Consider the following 22814-nt stretch of genomic DNA (forward strand, 5'->3'; position numbering starts at 1 on the left):
CCTTGAACTCCTGACCTCGTGATCTACCTGCCTCGGCCTCCCAAAGTGCTGGGATTATAGGCGTGAGCCACTGTACCTGACTGATAAAATTTGTTTTTAACTCCATTTTCAAGTTGTGCACTGTTGCGACTATATAGAAATACAATCGACTTTTGTATATCGGCCTCGTACCCACAGACTTTGTTAACTTCACTTAGCAAGTTTCATAGATCTTTTTGTAGATTCCTTTGGGTTGTCTGCAAATCAGTCATACAAACAATCATGATTGTCTACAAACCTCTTCTCAGTCTTTTTTCCCTTTTTGTTGCCTTACTACATGGGTCAGGACCGCCAGTGATAGTGTTCTATAGAGGTGATGAGAGCAGGCCACCGTCCTTTGTTCCTGACTTCAGGAGGAATGTGTTCAGTGTCATATACAGTGTCGGCTATAGCTTTTTGTAGACATTCTTTATGAGATTGAGCAGTCTCCTTTTCTCTTCCTAATTTGCTGATAACTTTCTATGATGAACAGACGTGGGCTAATAGTTTTCCTGCATCTTTTATGATGACCATTGCTTTTTCTTCTTTCGTCAGCAAATGTAATGAATTACACCAATTTGGGAATGTTGAATCAATGTTGCATTCCTGGGGGAAAAAAATCCATTTGTTTTTAATATATTGTTCTTTTTATATATTCCCAGATTTGATTGAATTTTGTTAAAGATTTTTGCATCTGTGTCTTGGATACTTTGTTACTTTCCTTTCTTGTAATAACCTTGTCAGATTCTGCTTTCAGAGTTATGCTGGCTCTGTGAAACGAGCAGTATATCCTCTTTTCTATTTTGTTTGTCATATAAGTTTGATATTACTTCTTTTTTTGTGTGTTTGGTTGAATTCACTAATGAAACAATTTGGGCCAGTAGCTTTCTTTGTAAAAAGTTCAGAAATTGCAAATTCAGTTTCTTTAACAGATACATGGCCATTTAGGTGGTTTATGACTTCTTTCCGTTTTAGAAGGTTGTGTTTTTCAAGCAGTTTGTCTTTTTCATCTGTGTTGTCACATTTTTAATTTAAAGTTGTTCGTACTGTTTCCTTGTTCTCCTTTTAATGTTGGTGGGCTCTATCTTGGTATCCCTTCTTTTATTCTTGATGTTGGTGATTTGAGACTGAGGGAAGGAAAGCACTGATCTAAGCATGGGATTAGATTCCTGAAATTGGTAAGAGCCTTTCCAAAATCTTTCCATTTAGCACTAGATATTTTTCTTTTTTTTTTTTTTTTTTTTTTTGTAAGGCAGAGTCTCACTCTTGTCTCCCAGGCCAGAGTACAGTGGCGTAATCCTGGTTCACTGCAGCCTTGACTTCCTGGGCTCAGGTGATTCTGCCACCGTAGTCTCCCGAGTAGCTGGGACTACAAGTGTATGCCACCATGCTTCACTAATTTTTGTTTTTGTTTTGTTTTTTTTTTTAAATAGAGACAGGGTTTTGCTATCTTGCCCAGGGTGAGGCCCTTGATTGATTCTGGAACTCAACTTTGAAAGTGGAAGGCCTCTCTGAGAAGAGGAAGAGAAAAAAAATGGGAGGGAGCTGACATGAGGGCGTGGGCAGTTCATATCCAGGCTGTGTGGCTGCACTGTTGGGAGCTGGGAACTGACCAATGAAAATACCATGAACATGTGAGGCATAGGGGAGCGTGTCCAGCTGGCAGGAACAATGTCTTGGTGGCACTAAACTTAATTAACTACCTGTGTCCCAGATTACTTGACAATGAAAAGTTGACTCAGTGTCATTTCATTATAATATTTAAAGGAGAGTTCAGCCAAGCAACAGTCAAAAAGAGCTATTTTAATAGATTCTATTTTTTTTAGCCATTTTCAGTCAGCCTGTGTATGCGATGATTCTAAAAATTGTTTCAGATAATTTTTTAAGATTTTGGGTGATTTGTGTAATATTACATTAGTCAATACTAGCTGTGATTTTGTTGTTGTGGTTTGGTTTTGTTTGAGAAGGAGTCTCGTTCTGTTGCCCAGACTGGAGTGCAGTGACACCATCTAGGCTTACTCCAACCTCCGCCTCCCAGGTTCAAGCAATTCTCCCATGTCAGCCTCCCGAGTAGCTGGGTCTGCGGGTGCTCACCACCATGCCCAACCAATTTTTGTATTTTTAGTGGAGACGGGGTTTCACCATGTTGGCCAGGCTGGTCTCAAACTCCTGATCTCAGGTGATCCACCTGCCTTGGCCTCCCAAAGTGCTGGGATTACAGGTGTGAGCCACTGCTCTCAGCTACTCTAGCTGTGACTTTTACATTTTGTTCTGTGCTTTGACTAAACTGTAATTGGAGTGATCCATAATCTGACCTCTCTTTTACTTGCTGACAATTGAATGGACAACTTTGACTTGATCTCTACTAATTCAAACTATGCCTTGCTTTTTGTTTTTTAAATTTTTTCTTGGGTGGTGGTCATCACTTTCAGTTTCTCTAAGTAGTTTTTGAAAACTCAAAGGTTTTCTGTAGAATAACTTTACTTTTAGACAAATGATATATGTTCATTATTGAAAAATTCCAGCAATATAGAAAAGAACAAAGATAGAAAAAATGCATGCAGTCATCATTGTGAAATAACCACCATTGAGTGAGATTCATTCAAGAGTATCTATATAGTATACCTCTGTGTATATTCAGGGAGAAGGCCTGATTGACAAAGAGCTTCCTGTTAAGGAATAGTACTATACACACTTTGTTTTCTAAGTTGGTTGTGTTTAATATAACATCAATTTAAAATAAGAAAAGGAAGCCAAAGTGAAATAAGAAATTGTTGAACATAAAATACTTCTTTATCCCAAGAAATAAGTTTCTAAAAACTCTCTAAAAGGTTAAGAAAATATGAAAATAAGAAGTGGGAATCAGCTGGGCACAGTGGCTCATGCCTGTAATCTCAGCCCTTTGGGAGGCTGAGGCAGGAGTTTGACCTGGGCAACATGACGAGACCCTGTCTCTGCGAAGAATACAGAAATTACCTGGGCCTGGTGACATGCGCCTGTAGCCCCGGCTACTTAGAAGACTGAAGTGGGAGGAACCCTTGAGCCCATGAGGTCAAGGCTGCAGTGAGCCAAGATCGCACCACTGCACTCCAGCCTAGGTGGCACAGTGAGACCCTTTTCCAAGAAGAAAAGTAAAAAAGTTGAAATCACTCTTAACTTGAAAAAAAAATAAAACTTCATGTTTCAATTTTAGATGATATTGGTCAATACCCTGTTATGAAATCAGAAAAAATAAATTATATAACACTTTCTTTTCTTCTCTCCCAATTTTTGTTACGGTTTTGTTTTTTGTTTAGTTTTCTTGGCGATTTTATTATTTTGTATAACTGTATTCCCTCCATTGTTCACTCTCACTTACATGTTTATGTAGATTTACTGCTCTCTGTAATTTCTCTTACCGTGGTTCCCTCTATCCCAGGTTCTTTATTTTGGTTTGAAACCTGGCTGGCTGTATTTTAACATCAAGCATTTTTTTCCAGGAGGGCCTCAGAGGTGTCAGATTCCTTACATTTTTGAAAACTTAATTACTTTTCTTCTCACCTCACCTTAGTAAAAGCCTTTATAGTCTTTTTAAATTCCAGCTTTTTTTTTTTTTTGAGATGGAGTCTCTCTCTGTCACCCAGGCTGGAGTGCAGTGGCGAGGGGACTACAGGTGCCCGCCACCACACCCAGCTAATTTTTTGTATTTTTAGTAGAGATGCGGTTTCACCGTGTTACACAGGATGGTCTCAATCTCCTGACCTCGTGATCCGCCCACCTCGGCCTCCCAAAGTGCTGAGATTACAGATGTGAGCCACCGCACCCAGCCCTTAAATTCCAACTTCTATGGATAATATCAAATCTTGTCCCGCAACCCAGTCACCCTCCTTTGAGACCCCTTCATCTTACTGTTCCAGTATGAATCGATTGCTCTCCATAACCTGAGCTTTTGAAATACTAATTTAAATGGTATTTATTGACCCTGAGTAATTTTGGTTTTCAGTGTAGTATGCTGTCAAGGAGAAAGTCAGTGAAGGTTTATTTGTAGAATAACATGAAAAAGAACAGTTGACAACTCTGTATACCGTTTTTGATCTTGCTCTTTCTCATTTAATATGTCTTCAAAGATGTGTTCATATAAGTATATAAAGATCTCTTCTTTCTCTTTATTTTTATTTCATTCTTTTTTAAGTGATGGTGTCTGTCTCTGTCATTCAGGCTGGAGTACAGTGGCATCCTCTTAGCCCAGTGCAGCCTCAAACTCCTGAGTTCAAGTGATTCTCACCCTACTCAGCCTCTCGCCACAGGCACACCACCATGCACAGCTAATTTCTTTTAGTTTTTAATGTTTTTGTAGTAACAGGGTCTTGCTGTGTTTCCCAGGCTGGTCTCAAACTCCTGGCCTCAAGTGATCCTCCCAGCTTGGTCTCCCAAAGTGCTGGAATTACAGGTGTGAGCCACTGTGCTCAGCCCTTCTTTCTCTTCAATGGCTGTCTCATAAGTAGTCCACTGAACAGACGTCCCGTGCTTAATTTAGTGCTATTGAAGGGCGTTTAGGTTACTTTTAAACGTTTACTGTTCCTGACTGTGCTTTAGTGAAAAGCTTTCTATTTGTGCTGTTTTTGAGTATATTTATTTGTAAGATCAGTTCCTACAAATGAAATTTCTATATCAAAGGGTAGATGCTGTTGTTTTAAGATGAAATAAGTTATAGACACAAAGAATTATAATTTGCATATAAGGAGGAAAGAATAAAAGCAAACACTGGTGTATCTCCCTACTACTCAGTTGAAGAAACAGAGCGCTCCCAGTGGCTTTGTCCCTCCCTCCAGTGTGCTCCTCAGTGGTTATTATTGTGCTTCCTCTCTTGCCCTTACAGGAGTAAACAGTGTCCTGAATTTTGTGGGTTTTTTTTTTTTTTTTTTTGAGACAGAGTTTCGCTCTTGTTACCCAGGCTGGAGTGCAGTGGCGCAGTCTCGGCTCATTGCAACCTCTGCCTCCCAGGTTCAAGTGATTCTCCCGCCTCAGCCTCCTGAGCAGCTGGGATTACAGGTGCCCGCCACCACACTCGACTAATTTTTTGTATTTTTAGTAGAGACGGGGTTTCGTCACGTTAGCCAGTCTTGTCTCGAACTCCTGACCTCAGGTGATCCATCCACCTCGGCCTCCCAAAATGCAGACATTACAGATGTGAGCCACCACGCCCGGCCTTGAATTTTGTGTTTCTTATTCCTTTGCTTTTTGTTATAGAGTTAATACATATTTCTGAAACCCTAAGTAACATAAGTTTTGCCTATTTTTATACTGGTTACAAATTATATCACAATTGTTTATATTCCTCTTTAACTTGCTCTTTTCACTCAACATTAAGGTTTTGGGGATGCATCCATGTCAATGCCTAAAACTTTGGTGTGTTAATACCAAAGAGTAGTATTACATTGTGTGAACCTACCTTGGTGTATCTATTCTTGTGTTCATGAATATAAGGGCTGTTTCTAGTTTTTGGCTGTTAAGTACAAATGCTACTGTGAGCATTCTTGCCTGGCACAAGGACAGGAGTGTCTTTGAAATATAGTCCAAGGACTAGAACTGCTGGGCCATATGGTATGACAATCTTGTTTATTTAGGCAACTTTTCTTAGTGAAATAGAACATATAGAAAATGCACAAATCAAAATGCATAGCTCAATGAATTTTCACCAAGTACCCATTTAGCTGGCTCCCAGGAAAGAAACTGAACACACACCAGCCCCTTAGGAGCCCCGTGTCACTTTTAATCACAGTCTGTAACGCTTGCTGCCCTAGAGTAACTGCCTACTTTCCTGACTTACAATCATATCGTTTTGTTTTGTTTTGTTACTTGCTTTTAAGTTTTACATGAATAGTATCCTACACTGTGATTGTTCTAGCTTCTTTTTTTGTTTTGTTTTTGAGACGGAGTCTTGATCTGTCGCCCAGGCTGGAGTGCAGTGGTGCGATCTTGGCTCACTCTAACCTCCTTCTCCTAGGATCAAGCGATTAACCTGCCTCAGCCTCCCAAGTAGCTGGGATTGCAGGTGCACACTACCATGCCCAGCTAATTTTTGTATTTTTAGTAGAGATGAGGTTTCACCATGTTGGCCAGGCTGGTCTCGAACTCCTGACCTTAGGTGATCCACCCACCTTGGCCTCTCAAAGTGCTGGGATTACAAGCATGAGTCACTGCACACAGCCTGTTCTAGCTTCTTTTGCCCGACATTGTTTGTCAGATGCATCCATGTTGTAATGTGTGGTCGTAGTTTGTTTTCATTGCTGTGCAACATGCCATTGTTTGACTGTAATACAATTTGGGTGTCCATTGTACTGTTGATGACCTTTGGGTATTTGCTAGCTTTTTTCCTTTTTTTTTGAGACAAAGTCTCCATTACCCAGGTGGAGTGCAGTGGTGCTGTTACAGCTCACTGCAGCCTCAACCTCAAACTCCTCAATCAGTCCTCCCACTTCAGCCACCCAAGGAAGTACAGGCATGCACCACCAAGCCTGGCTGAGTTTTGCAATTTTTGTAGAGATGGGGGGGTCTCTCTGTGTTACCCAGGTTGGTGTTGAACTCCTAGGCTCAAGCGATCCACCTGCCTTGACCTCCCAAAATGCTGGGATTACAGGTATGAGCCACTGAGCCTGGCCAGTTTCTAGCTTTTTTTGAATACAAATAATGCTCCTTTGAACACTTTGTAATACTTTGGTTGATGCAAATATACAAGAGTCTCTCTCTGGAAAATATAACCCAGTTAGAATTGCTGGATGTATCATATGTATTTTCAGTTATAAAAGATGATGTCAGATGATTGTGCATTTTAAATGTTTGTATTTTGTCCCCACCCTTCATGGTTGTTGTAGGCCTTTATTTTCCACCAGGAACGTCCTTATGAGAGTGCCTGTCTCCCCACACCCTAACTTTTTTTTTTTTTTTCTGAGATGGAGTCTTGCTCTGTCTCCCAGGCTGGAGCGCAGTGGCGCAGTCTCGGCTCACTGCAACCACCACTTCCTGGATCCCAGCGATTCTCCTGCCTCAGCCTCTCCAGTAGCTGAGATTACAGGCACCCGCCGCCATGACTGGCTAATTTTTATATTTTTAATAGAGCCAGTGTTTCACTATTTTGGCCAGGCTGGTCTCAAACTCCTGACCTTAGGTGATCCGCCCACCTTGACTTCCCAGAGTGCTGCTCGACCTCCCAAAGTGCTGGGATTATAGGCGTGAGCCACAGAGCCAGGCCTCCAGACACTCTTATTTATACGTTGTTTCATCAAAATGTTTTTCTTTGCCAGCCTGATAGGTGAAAAGAGATATCTTACTGAAGACAAATTGATACCTGAGACTATTTTATAAGCAACCCTAATTTAACACTTGGTTTTCTTTTGTAGCCGGAGACCTCAGATCATTGTTCCCTCCCAGAGGATCTAGTGAGTACTTCCGCATGCTGTGGATTGGGGTTAATTGCGTCTTTGATGATAAGTGTTATAAGGAAATGATAGTAACAGCTTCATGAATTTCTTTCTCTTTGGTTGATGATCAGTGACTTTTTAATCTTACATGATCATAACTATATTATGAAAGTGGTAGCAATAGTGATATTATGGGTAGTCTTTCCCCCAACTTAAAAAATAAAAATAAAGTTCTATTGGTTTTCTTTAAAAGGAAATGAAGAGGAAGACACAGCTCTCCTGCCTTGCTCTAGGGCTCAGGCTTGCTCTACTTGTTTTTCAAGGATGACTTTGTGACCTTTTCTCCACTTGAGTCCTCCTAAGAAAAGCACAAGAGGGCCACAATTTGATTGTCTTGGCTTGGATTCAGCTGCAGGAGTGTTCTTGTGCATTTTGACCTCAGCATGTTGGCTTTGTCCTGTCCTCGCCCAGATATGGAAGGGGGAGCAGTACTTCCAGCTGGCAAAGCTGGTCACATTTCCTGTGTCTTCGTAAGACTTTGCTACCTGAGTTGACAAACTCCAGTGTACCATGTAACCAGATTCAGTGACTATTTCAGAAAAGAGTTTTTTAAATTTTGGGTTTCTTGAGTTTCTAGAATCCTGAGTCATTCTGATTTTCAGTGATTCAGGATTGGATTGTTCTAGATGTCTGAAACTCAGGAACTACGATAGCTTTTCAGGCAGAGACAGCATTGTCTTTTAGCAAATCTCCTTTAAATCCATTCTGTTATATAAAAGGGTGTGTGTGTGCGTATTAGCTATAAAGAACTGCCTGAGACTAGGTAATTTATGAAGGAAGGAAGTTTAATTGACTCACAGTTCTACATGGCTGGAGAGGCCGCAGGAAACTTAGAATCATGGCAGAAGAGGAAGCAAATGTGTCCTTCATGATGGCAAAGGGGGAAAAGCCCTTGTAAAACCATCAGATCTCGTGAGAACTCATTATCAGAAGAACAGCATGAGGGTAACGCCCCCATGGTTTAATTACCTCCTACCCGCTCCCTGCCATGACACATGGGGATTATGGGAACTACAATTCAAGAGGAGATTTGAGTGGGGGCCCAGCAAAACCATATAATTATGTATATATGTGTGTGTACACACACACACACACACACACACACACACAGATTTTTTTTTCTAGGCTCCAGAATAGACATTTTTTTTTTTCCGAATTCCTGGAGCATAAGTGTCGGATTGCATTTAGAAAAGCCTGTCTACCATGGATTGTGGCAGTGTTGCTTTAGAAGCCACATAACTTTCTTTTTTATTTCAGTAGTCATCATGAGAAGGCTCTGATTTGTTGACTCCATTTGTTAAGTCAACTCTGGAACAGGATCACATATTTGAAGACTGAAAGTAACTGCTTTTGTTCAGTTCTACATTTGGCATCTTATTCTGATGGTTGCAGTGTACTTTCCCGTCTGAAAGTTTTTTAGTAGTCTTTGGCAAAAAGCAGTAATACTTACTACTTGGGAGCATTATTTTTTATGCCCAGTTTCCCAATTTTAACTATCTTGAGGTCCTAAGTTAAAGGCGTGGGGCTTGAATGATAGATGATTACTGAGCAGAGATACATTTCTCACATCAGACTTAAACCTAGGCTTGCGATCTAGTAAATGGGCACAGCTTTCAGACTCACCTGGCGCTGGGGGACTTGTTTTAGGGGAGGGGTAAGGGAGGCTGTTGCTGTATGTCGGAAATAATTCTGCTTGGGAGACATTCTTGCCAGGTGTTAATCAGCCCATTTTTGTTTCTACATCTGTGTGTGTAGAGCTCTGGAATAGAATTGTTAAGTCTGAGCGAGAAAAAGCATAGTGGGTTAAAGATGAATAAAACGAAGAGAACCCTCTTTCCTTGGCAGAATCTGCTTGTACATTTCTTGTCTGTGCTTGTCTCTCTTCTTCCTGCCTGGCCCATCGCAGAGAGTATTGGAAGTTTCCAATCACTGGTGGTACTCTATGCTCATCCTACCTCCTTTGCTGAAAGACAGCGTGGCAGCGCCCCTGCTGTCTGCCTACTACCCTGACTGTGTTGGCATGAGCCCCTCCTGTACCAGCACAAACCGCGCCGCTGCCACTGGCAATGGCAGCCCTGGGAAGCTGGAGCACTCCAAGGCCGCCCCCTCCGTGCACGGTGAGAGCCATTCCTGGGACTCCCTGCTTTCCATTCCCCACTCCCCTCCCTGGGGAATGTATGAGTAAGCAAAATGCAAAGGATTTTTTTAAATGTGCAGGCTGGGCACAGTGACTCATGCCTGTAATCCCAGCACTTTGGGTGGCCGAGGCAGGACGATCCCTTGAGGCCAGGAGTTCAAGACCGGTTTGGGCAACATAGCGAGACCTTGTCTCTAAAAATAAATAAGTAGATAAAATTTATTTTTTAAAATGTATGTGACCTATGATATAAAGCCCCTCATTATTTCATGGAAATGGTTGTACTGTGGATCAGTCATATCATTTATGTATAGTTTGTGGTTAATTTTTCCTCAGTAATTTGGAAAACCTGCAACACTCTAATTATCTACAGGACTTAATGAGTGTTTATTTGGAAGTTGGATTGCTGTCTCGTTTAATGATAATATGAACTCTGACTTACCGGGAAAAAGTTTTCAACTACATGAACAGTCCTTTTTCCTCTGAGTCTTTCTGCCTCTAATTATTGCCATTGGTGATTCCAGAAAAATGACCTACTCTCAAAAAAAACTGCAGGGCAGGCATGCTTTTGATTATTTACTTTATTTTATTTTTTTTGAGATGGAGTCTCGCTCTGTCGCCCAGGCTGTAGTGCAGTGGCACGATCTCGGCTCACTACAACCTCCAGTTCCTGGGTTCAAGCGATTCTCCTGCCTCAGGCTCCCGAATAGCTGGGACTCCAAGCATGTGCCACTACACCCGGCTAATTTTTTTTTTTTTTTTTTTTTCATTTTGAGACAGTCTCACTCTGTCACCCAGGCTGGAGTGCAGTGGCACGATCTTGGCTCCCTGCAACCTCCTCCTCCCAGGTTCAAGTGATTCTCCTGCCTCAGTCTCTCGAGTAGCTGGGACTACAAGCACATGCCAACACACCTGGCTAATTTTTATATTTTTAGTAGAAACGAGGTTTCATCATGTTGACCAGGCTGGTTTCAAACTCCTGACCTCAAGTGATCCACCCCTTTCGGCCTCCCAAAGTGCTGGGATTACAGACGTGAGCCACTGCATCCAGCCTGGTTATTTACTTTAAAGGCATCTTTAAAATTCTACATTCGAATTCTTGGTGTAGAAGCAAGAATTCTGGATTTCCTACACCTGGACAGGAACAAATGGCATTTTTGATTATGCAAATAGATTTTTGCACTGTGGTCCTGTCTTAAGGTTTTGTTTTTTGTTGTTGTTGTTTTTTACCAGTAACACTGAAATCTAGATGTGGTGGAAATCAAAGCTAAAGTGTAATTCCCAGGGTTGACGAAGATGTGATGAAGAGGCACTTGACTACTGTTAGGGAGAGTGTATGTTCACGAAGGAAGATTTGGCAGCGTGCATCAAAAACTGGAAAACAGAGACTCTTTGACCCAGCAGTGCTATTTCTAGGAATTTATCCTAAACAGCTAATCAAACGTAAACCCAGAGATTAGGTACAAAGAAATTTCTTTTCACATTGCTTGTAATAGTGAAGTAATTGGATGAAATTTAATGCCTAGCAATAGGGAAATGGTTAAATAATAAGAAAATATTATACAGCCATTGAATGCATATGTAGTGACACAGGAAAGTATTCATGATATTGTACACATTAAAAAGCAGGTTAGAAAACGACACTTTCATGACATTTTTTTCCGGTTTTGCAAAGGCAGATATCTATTATATGAATATTCTCCATTAATAGACACAGAAATAAGGATAATGTATACTCCTAAATGTAACTCCACTACTGACATAATCAGGGGTTAGTGATTGTTATTTACGTCTATGAACCTATTCATTTTATAGTCAGAAAAAAATGCCATAAAAGTTATTTTAGGCTGGGCACAGTGGCTCACGCCTGTAATCCCAGCACTTTGGGAGGCCGAGGTGGGCAGATCACTTGGTCAGGAGTTCGACATCAGCCTGGCCAAAATGGTGAAACCCTGTCTTTACTAAAAAAGAAAACATAAAAAAAATTAGCCAGGTGTGGTGGTGCATGCCTGAAATCCCAGCTACTCGGGAGGGTGAGGAAGGAGAATCGCTTGAACCTGGGAGGTGGAGGTTCCTGTGAGCTGAGATTGTGCCATTACACTCCAGCCTGGGTGACAGAGCAAGAGTCTGTCTCGAGAGAAAAAAAAAAAAAAGTTATTTTGAAAACGTATCTCCATGAGGAATGGGCATTCAATGGATACAGAGTTTGTCTTATAAGATGAAGAAGTTCCAGAGATCTATGGCACAGCAACATGAATGTACTTAACACTACTGAACTGTACACTTAAAAACAGATAAGAAGGCTGGGTGTGGTGGCTCATGCCTGTAATCTCAGCACTTTGGGAGGCTGAGGTGGGTGGATCACGAAGTCAGGAGATCAAGACCATCCTGGCTAACACAGTGAAACCCCATCTCTATTAAAAATACAAAAAAAAAAAAAAATTAGCTACTAAAAATACAAAAAAAAAAATTAGCTGGGTGCAGTGGCAGGTGCCTGTAGACTAAGCTACTCGGGAGGCTGAGGCAGGAGAATGGCGTGAACCCAGGAGGCGGAGCTTGCAGTGAGCCGAGATCGCACCACTGAACTCCAACCTGGGCGACAGAGTGAGACTCCATCTCAAAAAAAAAAAAAAAAAAAAAAAAAACAGATACCTGGGCATGGTAGCTCATGCCTGTATTCCCAGAACTTTGGGAGGCTGAGATGGGTGGATCATTTGAAGCCAGTACCTTGAAACCAGCTTGGCCAACATGGTGAAACCCATAGCTACAAAAAATAGAAAAATTAGCCGGGTGTGGTGGCGAGCACCTGTAATCCCAGCTACTCAAGAAGCTGAGGCATGAGAATTGCTTGGACCTAGGAGATGGGAGATGGAGGTTACAGTGAGCTGAGATCAGACCACTGCACTCCAGCCTGGGCAACAGAGCAAGATTCTGTCTCAAAAAAAAAAAAAAGTTGATAAATTTTATGGTATGCATTTTTTTTTACCACAATTAAAAATAAAAAAATTTTTCCATGCTATAGAAATTAAAGTTGAGAATACTGTGAAGAAAGAATGAGAAAAAAATTTATGTACGTTTTGTCTAACTGGGTGGAGGAAGCAAAGGTATTTATGTAGGGTAGACATGGAGCTTGTCTTGGCTTTTTGGTTTGCTTTTGCCCTTTAATTCTTCTGGATTTGGAAGTTACAGCTTGCGGGAGTTGCCCATTTGTGTTACCTATCAGTTCCAGGCATGAACCGATACTTCCAGCCTTTCTACCAGCCCAATGAGTGTGGCAAAGCCCTCTGTGTGAGGCCGGATGTGATGGAACTGGATGAGCTCTATGAGTTTCCAGAATATTCCCGAGACCCCACCATGTACCTGGCTTTGAGAAACCTCATCCTCGCACTGTGGTATACTAACTGCAAAGTAAGTAAGGGCATGTTAGCCAGTAGCACTGGACAGAGAAGGACCATGTTGAAAAGGAGGGAATACTTTATCTGGGGATGGACACTTTTACGCCAGGGTTTCTCAACCTTGGCTTTGTTGACAATTTGGGCAGATAATTGTTTGTGGTGGGGGCTGTCTTTGCACTGTAGGATATTTAGCAAGATCCCTGGCTTCTACCCACTAGATTCCAGGAACACTTCCCACCTGTGAAAACAAAGTATGTCTGTAGACATTTCCAAACGGGGACAGAATCACCCCTTGTTGAAAACCACTACTTTAGACCACAGATAGAATGCTGACTCTCCAGTGGTGAGTATAAGGTGCAAGGTTTGATCCGAGGAGTTCCAATGACAATGGCAAGAGGGAAAAACATCGAAGATTGAATTACAAATCCTTGAGGACAGGAATTTTTATTCACCCCGGCGTCCTAAATCAACCAAGACCAGTACTTTTCTTCTGTTGGGACTAAATAAATGTTAGGGCTGTCACACTGTACCCACCTTGAAAAAGAAAAAGGTGGGGAGAATGGGAATACTAGCTAAAAACAAAAAACAAAGGGGCTGGGTGAAGTGGCTCATGTCTGTAATTCCAGCACTTTGGGAGGCTGAGGCAGGAGGATTGCTTGAGCCTAGGAGTTCAAGACCAGCCTGGGCAACATAATGAGACCCCCATCTCTACAAAAAATTAAAAAATTAGCCATGTGTGGTGGCACATGCCTGTAATCCTAGCTACTTAGGAGGCTGAGGTAGTAGGATGGTCTGAGCCTGGGAGGTCAAGGCTGCAGTAAGCCATGATTGCGTCACTGTACTCTAGCTTGGGTGACAGAATGAGACCCTGTTTCCAAAAAAAACCCACAAAGATTCTCTTGACCCTAGCATTTTTCTGATTTATTAATTTAATCAGCAATTTGAGTCATTGCTGAATTCAGAACGTTGTGCAAGACTGCCAAAGTAATCTTAACTAAAGAAAGATATGCCAGTTTCACCATGGCATTTCACTGGATTAGAATCCAGAATGAAATGACATAGCCTGATTAAGTTATGGCTGTTAATGTGACTGTATGAATTATAGCCAGGTGAGTAGGCTGTGCAACTGATTTTCTGCCCAGTAGCCTTGAAATAGGTGCTCAGTAAACCAACTGAACAAAATTATGGTCAGAATTTCCTATAAATAAATTATAAAGAGTGGTGGTGTGGCCCTGTAGTCCCAGCTACTTGGGACACTGAGGCAGGAGGATCACTTGTGCCTAGGAGTTCAAGACCAGCCTGGGCAACATAGTGAGATCCCGTCTCAAAAAAAAAAAAAAACCAAAAACACAACAAAGAAACAGCCTTGGATTCATTTTTCTTTTGGCCACATTTCTTTTTATTTGACTTTGAAATTTGACTTATACAGGGGAAGAATCTTATAGCAGTCCTAAACTTACCTGGATCTATTTTAGTTTTTCGTAAGATAGAATTTATTGTGTATACTGGCCGGGCGCGGTGGCTCACACCTGTAATTCCAGCACTTTGGGAGGCTTAGTTGGGTGGATTACTTGAGGTCAGGAGTTCAAGACCAGCCTGGCCAACGTGATGAAACCCCGTCTCTACTAAAAATACAAAGAATTAGCTGGGGGTGGTGCCAGGTGGCCTTTAATCCCAGCTACTTGGGAGGCTGAGGCAGGAGAATCGCCTGAACCTGGGAGGCGGAGGCTGCAGTGAGCTGAAATCGTGCCACTGCACTCCAGCCTGGGCAACAAGAACGAAACTCCGTCAAAAAAAAAAAAAAAAAAAAAAGAATTTACCGTATATACTTAATATTAGAGTGGGAAAACATAAATATATTTGGTTTAAAAGAATCAAAGACTTTGAAATGTGTGCTTTCTTTTTTTTTTTTTTTCTGAGACATGGACTTGTTCTGTTGCCCAGGCTGGAGTACAGTGGCACCATCACAGCTCAGTACAGCAGCCTCGCCTTCCCAGTCTTAGGTGATTCTCTCATCTTAGTCTTCTGAGTATTTGGGACCACAGGCACGTGCCACCATGCACAGCTAATTTTTTTGTAGGATGGGATCTTGCTATGTTGCCCAGGCTGTTCTCAAACTTCTGGGCTTAAACAATCCTCCTGGCTTGGCCTCCCAGAGTGCTGGAATTACAGGCCTGAGCCACCACACCTGGCCTTGAAATGATTCTTGTTAAACTTCATGAATACAAACAAATGTATTATCTTCTGCAGCAATCCAAGCCGGTGTTGTATGTGTTATTTCTTGAATATTCGGTTCTGATGGAGCTGGGGATTGGTGACAAGGGGCAGAGGAGAGGCCTGGGGTGGGAGTTGCTTGGTGCCTGTTCTTGCTTCCTGACGCTGGGTGGAGGTAGTGGCATCATTACTCTTGAGTCTTTGAAACAGATCAAGGCCATGCCAAGGCTAGGTGAGCAGAGAAAGATGGTGTCTTTTTTTTTTTTTAGATGGAGTTTTGCTCTCGTTGCCCAGGCTGGAGGGCAATGGTGCGATCTTGGCTCACCGCAACCTCCGCTTCCTGGGTTCAAGCGATTCTCCTGCCTCAGCTTCCTGAGTATCTGGGATTACAGGTGTGCACCACCACACCTGGCTAATTTTTTTGTGTTTTTAGTAGAGACAGGGTTTCACCGTGTTAGCCAGGCTGGTCTCTAACTCCTGACCTCAAGTGATCCACCTGCCTCGGCCTCTCAAAGTGCTGGGATTACAGGTGTACTACGCTACCACGCCCAGCTAAATTTTTTGTGTTTTTAGTAGAGATGGGGTTTCACCATGTTGGCCAGGCTGGTCTCGAACTCCTGACCTCAGGTGATCCACCCGCCTTGGCCTCTCAAAGGGCTGGGATTACGTGCTGTAAAGGCATGAGCCACCATGCCCGTGCCCCCGTCCCCCGAATCTTATCAGTCACAAGAATCCAGCTTTTTCTGTGGTCAGTAGTATCAGCAGCCTGGATTTCTGTAGTGGCCTTTGTTGAGTCAGGAGTGTGATGTGCTCTCCCCCCATGCACCTGCTGCAGTCGTTCTTGCTCAGGGAAGACCGACATGATAAAGTGTAAATCGCCGTATCTTCCTGTTGTCTCCTCCTCCTGCTTTTTCCCCACTGGGGAAACCTCCCTTTGTTCTTACTGTCTTAGTGATAAGTGATGGATTTGAATTACCCAGAGAGATTTTTTTTATTATTATGGTTAAGTACTCATAACATTTATTTGTTTTAAATGGAGAAAAGGTCTCGCTGTGTTGCACAGGCTAGTCTCAAAGTTTTGGGCTCAAGTGATGCTCCTGCCTCAGCCTCCCAAAGTGGTGGGATTACAGGCATGAGCCACTGTGCCCAGCCCCATTCCATCTTAACCATAGTAAAATTTACAGCTCAGTGGCATTAAATACATGTATAATGTATAACCATCACCGTTATCTGGTTCTAGAACTTTCTCATTATCCCAAGAGGGAACCCGATACCAATTAAACAGTCTGTTCTCATTTTCTCCTGTTCTCAGCCCCTGGCAACCACAGATCTACTGTCTGTCTGTATAGATTGTGGTAGATATTTCCAGTAAATGGAAGCATATAATATGTGGCCTTTGGTGACTGGCTTCTTTCGCTTGGCATCATGTTTTCAAGGTTTATCCGTGTTTTAGCACATGTCAGAACTTCACTCACTTTTATAGCTGAGTAATATTTCATTGTACACATCACATTTTGTTTACCCGTTCATCCATTGATGGGCATTTGAATCGTTTCCTCCTTTTCCCTATTTGAATACTGCCGCTGTGAACATTTTGTTTGAACGTCTGTTTTCAGTTCTTTTTGGTATATACTAAGGATTGGAATTACTGGGTCATATAGTATTTTAGGTTAAACCTTTTGAGGAACCAAAAAAAGTTTAAAAAATTAATTGGTTTGCTTTTTAAATTGAGAAACATTGTATATGTTTATCATGTACAATCTGATGTTTTGAAATACACATATATATATGTTGTGGCCAGGCGCGGTGGCTCACGCCTCTAATCGCAGCACTTTGGGAGGCCAAGGTGGGTGGTTTACCTGAGGTCAGAAGTTTGAGACCAGCCTGGCCAACATGGTGAAATCCTGTCTGTACTAAAAATACAAAAAATTATCCGGGCTTGGTGGCAGGCGCCTGTAGTCCCAGCTACTTGGGAGGCTGAGGCAGGAGAATTGCTTGAACCCAGGAGGTGGAAGTTGCAGTGAGCTGAGATCGTGCCACTGTACTCCAGCCTGGTGACAGAGCGAAACTCCATCTCAAAAAAAATATATATATATACATTGTGGAATAGCTAAATTGATGTAATTAACATATGCCTTACATCATATACTTACCTTTTTTTGGGTCTCTGGGAACTTAAAAATCTCTCCATGATATTCAAGTATATAATACATTGTTATTAACGATGTATTGTAGTTACCATGTTGTAAAATGGATCTCCTGAAATTATTCCTTTTGTCTAAACTGAAATTTTGTGTCCTTTGACCAACATCTCCCCGCTATTCCCCCTCCCCTCAGCTCCTGCTAATGCCTGTTCTACTTTCTGCTTCTGTGAGTTGGACGTTTTTAGATTCCACGTGTGTATGTGAGATCACACAGTATTTGTCTGTGTCTGGTTTATTTCACTTAATGTCCTTCTGGTTCAACCATGTTGTTGCAAATGACAGGACTTCCTTTTTTTCTTTTAAGGCTGACTAGTATTCCATTGTGTGGATATAGCACATTTTCTTTATTCATCCATCAATGGCCTCTAGGTTGATTCCATATCTTGGCAGTTGTGATAATGCTGCAGTGAACATGGGAGTGCACATCTCTCTTTGACGTGCTGATTCATTTTATTTGACTACCCCGCAGTGGGATTGCTGGATCATACGGTAGTTTTACTTTTAGTTTTTTGAGATACCTCCATACTGTTTTCCATAATGACTGTACTAATGTACATTCCACTAACAGTGAATAAGGGTTCTTTTTTCTCTTCATCATTTTGTTACCTTTTGTCTTTTTTGATAATAGCCATTTTAACAGCTATGAGGTGATTTTCATTATGGCTTTAATTTGCTTCCTTGATGATTAGTGGTGGTGAGCAGTTTTTCATATATACTTGGCCTTTTGTACCTTTGGGTTCCACATCTTGAAAATATTTGGGGCTGGGCGCAGTGGCTTACGCCCGTAATCCCAGCACTTTGGGAGGCCGAGGCAGGCGGATCACAAGGTCAGGAGATCGAGACCACGGTGAAACCCCGTCTCTACTAAAAATACAAAAAATTAGCCGGGCGCGGCGGCAGGCGCCTGTAGTCCCAGCTACTCGGGAGGCTGAGGCAGGAGAATGGCGTGAACCCAGGAGACGGAGCTGGCAGTGAGCCGAGATCACGCCACTGCACTCCAGCCGGGGGGACAGAGTGAGACTCCGTCTCAAAAAAAAAAAAAAGAAAAAAGAAAATATTTGGGGAAAAAAATGGATGGTTGCATCTCCACTAAACGCTATACAGACTTTCCTTGTCATTATTTCTACACAATATTATGTAACAGCTATTTACATAGCATTTACATTGTCTTAGGTATTATAAGTGATCTAGAGATAGCGTAAAGTATGCTGGAGTCTGTGCATAGATTATATGTAAACACTGTCATTTTATATAAGGGACTTGAGAATCTATGGATTTTGGTCTTCTTAGGAGGGTTCTAGAACCAATCTCCTTCTGGAAACCAGGGAGGACTGTTCCTGTTGGCCATTTGAGCATCTACTTTTGAGAAATGTTGATTCACATCTTTTACTTGTCTTTTAAATGGATTGTTTTCCTGCTATTGTTTGAATTCCTTGGGACTTTTTTTAAAAAGCAGTTTGGTTTTATTTCCAAACACAGGAAGCTCTTACTCCTCAGAAATGTATTCCTCACATCATCGTGCGGGGTCTCGTGCGTATTCGATGCGTTCAGGAAGTGGAGAGGATACTGTATTTTATGACCAGAAAAGGTCTCATCAACACTGGAGTTCTCAGCGTGGGAGCCGACCAGTATCTTCTCCCTAAGGACTACCACAATGTAGGTGATTGTAGCTTTAGTGATAGCCTTGCCATTGATCAGCACAAACGCTAGTCTATTGCTGTTAATAAATATAGTAAAAGCCACATCATCACCATAAAACTTACAGAAGCAAGGCTTTCGCAGAATGTGTTTCTCCTGAAAGGCAACTATCAAGCACTCTTTCCTGAGATTGTAGGGGAAAAGGAAAGGGAGTAATAAGACAAGTGCCACCACATGCTTTTTGAAAATAACTTTCTAAGGACATCAAAGAAATGTAAATGAACGAATTTGCTCTGCAGTTCCAGAACAACTAAAACAGGACGTTGTTATCATCTGCTCTAATTGGAATTTTGTTTCTTTTCTTTTTAAGAAATCAGTCATCATTATCGGGGCTGGTCCAGCAGGATTAGCAGCTGCTAGGCAACTGCATAACTTTGGAATTAAGGTAGGATTTTGGGGACATGGAGTTAGAACAGATGGTTGGCTGCTCCTTTTGGTCCAAATTTCTAAGATTTAGAAACCAGTTCCTATTTTTATTGAAGAATACTAAATATATTGTATGTTTATATTAGGTCCTAGAAAAGTTATAAAACTTGAAACTGATTTCATAAGGAAAGGTAAATAGAAATTCTCACAGCTTTGGAGATAATTTTAGACTCTAATGAGCAAGTCAGAAGAAATTCTAACTCGGCATCAAAGTAGAAATTCTGTTTTTTTGAGACAGAGTCTTGCTCTGTCGCCCAGGCTAGAGTGCAGCAGTGCGATCTCAGCTCACTGCAACCTCCTCCTCCTGGGTTTCAAGATGGGATTACAGCTGTGTGCCATCATGCCCAGCTAATTTTTGTATTTTTAGTAAAGCAGGGTTTCACTATGTTGGCCAGGCCGGTCTTGAACTCTTGACCTCAAGTGATCTGCTTGTCTTGGCCTCCCAAAGTGCTGGGATTACAGACGTGAGCCACTGCGCCCGGCCAAAGTAGAAATTCTTGACAGGTTATTGTTCACACAATAGAAATGATGAGAAAAGACTGTTTCCGCAGTAGTTTGAGACAGCAAAAAGTGCTGGATATTCGCTGTTTCTCGTGTAAAATTTTCTGAAATACTCAGTTCTAAGTTTTTTTTGTTTTTTTTAATCTAATTATTTATTTTGAGACAGTGTTATGAGACTGGCTAATTTTTGTATTTTTGGTAGAGACAGGGTTTCACCATGTTGGCAAGGATGGTCTCAAACTCCTCAGTTCAAGCGATCTGCCTGCCTTGGCCTCCCAAAGTGCTGGGATTACAGGCATGAGCCACCGTGCCTAGCCTCCAGTTAAATTTTTTTATGCCTGTCAAAAACGCCCTTTGCGGAGCTTGCAGTGCGCTGAGATTGCACTACTGCACTCCAGCCTGGGCGACAGAGTGAGACTCCATCTCAAAAAAAAAAAAGAAAAAGAAAAAGAAACGCCCTTTGAATCTCATTTCAGACATGACCCACTGCTCCGGGCCTAGCACATGTTTCAGTTGATTGTTTATTTCAGTGTTAGATATTTGGGCCAAGGTTATTTGAGTTTTACTTGGGAAACCTACAGATTATATTATAAGGAAGGTTATTAAAATCCAAAATCTAGGGAGTCTGGTCTTTAATGTTCAGCTCTCCTCTTACACTAAAAAGAAACTAGAAATGGGCTGGGCACAGTGGCTCAGTGCCTGTAGTCCCAGCACTTTGGGTGGCCAAGGTGAACAGATCGCTTGAGCTCAGGAGTTTGAGATCAGCCTGGGCAACATGGCAAAACCCTGTCTTTACCGAAAAAAAAAAAAAAAGCAAAAAGAAAACTGACCGGGCATGGTGGTATGCACCTGTGGCCCCAGGTACTCAAGAGGCTGAGGTGGGAGGATCTCTTGAGTCAAGGAGGCAGAGGTTGCAGTGAGCCGAGATCTAGCCACTGCACTCCAGTCTGGGTGACAGAGTGGGATCCCAACTCAAAAAAAAAAAACAACACAAAACCAGAAAGAAAAACTAGAAATGGATGGTTCTGTGTAAAATTGAAGTCAGAGAAAGAGGGTAGAACTACAAGGTGCAGCCTTCCTAGTTAGAGAAAGTGAAGAATTTATGTTTGAGAAAGCAGTTTGGAGAATCAGTATTACTTTCTGCCCCATCCCCAAGTGATGGGGGAGATCCCCAGGAGGCCCTTCATTCCCCACATGGGTGGGAAATAGATTCCTCTGAGTAGCCTGAAAGATGGTTAACTTGGGAAACCTCTCCTTGAGAATTTCAAGTAGTTTCTAGAGATCCAGAAGTGAAAGACTGGCCTTGTGATGAATAGGACTCACGTTTTCAGGTGATGCAACTCAGGGAATGTGGCACTTGGAATCCCAGGGCTGCAGGTGAGGCACTGCCTATGCACCCAAGAGCAGCTTCTCATGCCACCAGCATTAGAAATTTGGTGGCAATAAAATAGCCTGGGTATGAGACAAACCTCATTAGGCCAAGCCCATGAGGTCATATTTATATGGAGTGGCAGACTTTTTTTTAAAAAATAATATATCTTAGGGAAGTTAAGGCTTATTCGCAGTGCTAAAGGAATTTTGCTACGTAGATATTTCTTAGGAAAAATCACCTAAAGAAGTTTTTAACTGCTTCTTAACTTATGGAATACTATTTTATAAAAAGCTTTCAAAGTACATTTCATGTACTAGTTCATTAAATCTTTTTGTCTTTTTGAGACAAAGTCTCGCTCTGTTGCCCAGGCTGGAGTGCAGTGGCGTAATCTCTGCTCACTGCAGCCTCCACCTCCTGGGTTCAAGTGATTCTTGTGCCTCAGCCACCTGAATAGCTGGGATTACAGGTGTGTGTCACCACGCCAGACTAATTTATTTCTGGTAGAGACGGGGTTTTGTGATGTTGGCCAAACTGGCCACAAACTCTTGGCCTTATGTGATCCTCCTGCCTCTGCCTTCCGAAGTACTGGTATTTCAGGCGTGAGCCATCTCATCTGTCCTAGTTCATCAAATCTTATTATCTGGTTTGAGTGATTCTTTCAACAGACCACTCAGTTTTTCCTTGCTAGAGTCTAGATGGATTGTTTTGAACATCTGTTTTGGCTTCTGTTCACACTGCCTGCTTTTTAAAGTTGTTTTTGTAGAAATATTTTGAATTAACTAAATATAGAGGCTATTTAACAGTGTCCTTCTACATTTTTATAATACTGTGTCTGATATAACTCTTGTGTCCTATTTAGCTTCCCTGACTGTCTGTCTTTTTAGGTGACTGTCCTGGAAGCCAAAGACAGAATTGGAGGCCGAGTCTGGGATGACAAATCTTTTAAAGGCGTCACAGTGGGAAGAGGAGCTCAAATTGTTAATGGGTGTATTAACAACCCAGTAGCATTAATGTGTGAGCAAGTGAGTTTCTTTTAGCTTTGTGTTGTAGATAAAGGAAAGAAAAACAGTTTCAATTTGCTTGCGTGCAGTATTAATATGCTTCTAAAGTAAATTACATACAACAGCCCCCTCATCTCCTCTGCAAAGTAGTAAGAATTACACTTCTGCCTTTCTGAGAAGGTAGAACTAGAGGATGTAAAAGACTTTTTTCCTTTTTCTAAGCTCTTTAATTTCATTTCCTTGTTATTTGCAGGTCACTTGGTTAGCTCGTAATTTTAGGGTTGCCGGATTTAGCATATAAAAATATAGAATTCTCAATTAAATTTCACTTTCAGATAAACAAGTAATTTTTTACCCAAGTATTTCCCAGTATTATGTGCAATATTTA

At 41.8% G+C, this 22814-nt stretch overlaps 1 protein-coding gene across 3 annotated transcripts in view; it reads left to right on the forward strand.

Annotated features, from left to right (window-relative positions):
- Window positions 1-22814, forward strand: part of KDM1B (lysine demethylase 1B) — a 68340-nt gene that overhangs the window by 22150 nt on the left and 23376 nt on the right. For all 3 annotated transcript variants that reach the window (XM_050788664.1, XM_050788666.1, XM_050788665.1), the window contains 6 exons: window positions 7398-7436; window positions 9385-9595; window positions 12839-13023; window positions 18908-19084; window positions 19437-19511; window positions 22310-22447. In XM_050788664.1, coding sequence (XP_050644621.1) covers window positions 7398-7436; window positions 9385-9595; window positions 12839-13023; window positions 18908-19084; window positions 19437-19511; window positions 22310-22447 — 825 coding nt within the window. The remainder of the gene's footprint in view (window positions 1-7397; window positions 7437-9384; window positions 9596-12838; window positions 13024-18907; window positions 19085-19436; window positions 19512-22309; window positions 22448-22814) is intronic.

This window comes from Macaca thibetana, chromosome 4 (assembly GCF_024542745.1).
Source record: "Macaca thibetana thibetana isolate TM-01 chromosome 4, ASM2454274v1, whole genome shotgun sequence".
Taxonomy (NCBI): domain Eukaryota; kingdom Metazoa; phylum Chordata; class Mammalia; order Primates; family Cercopithecidae; genus Macaca; species Macaca thibetana.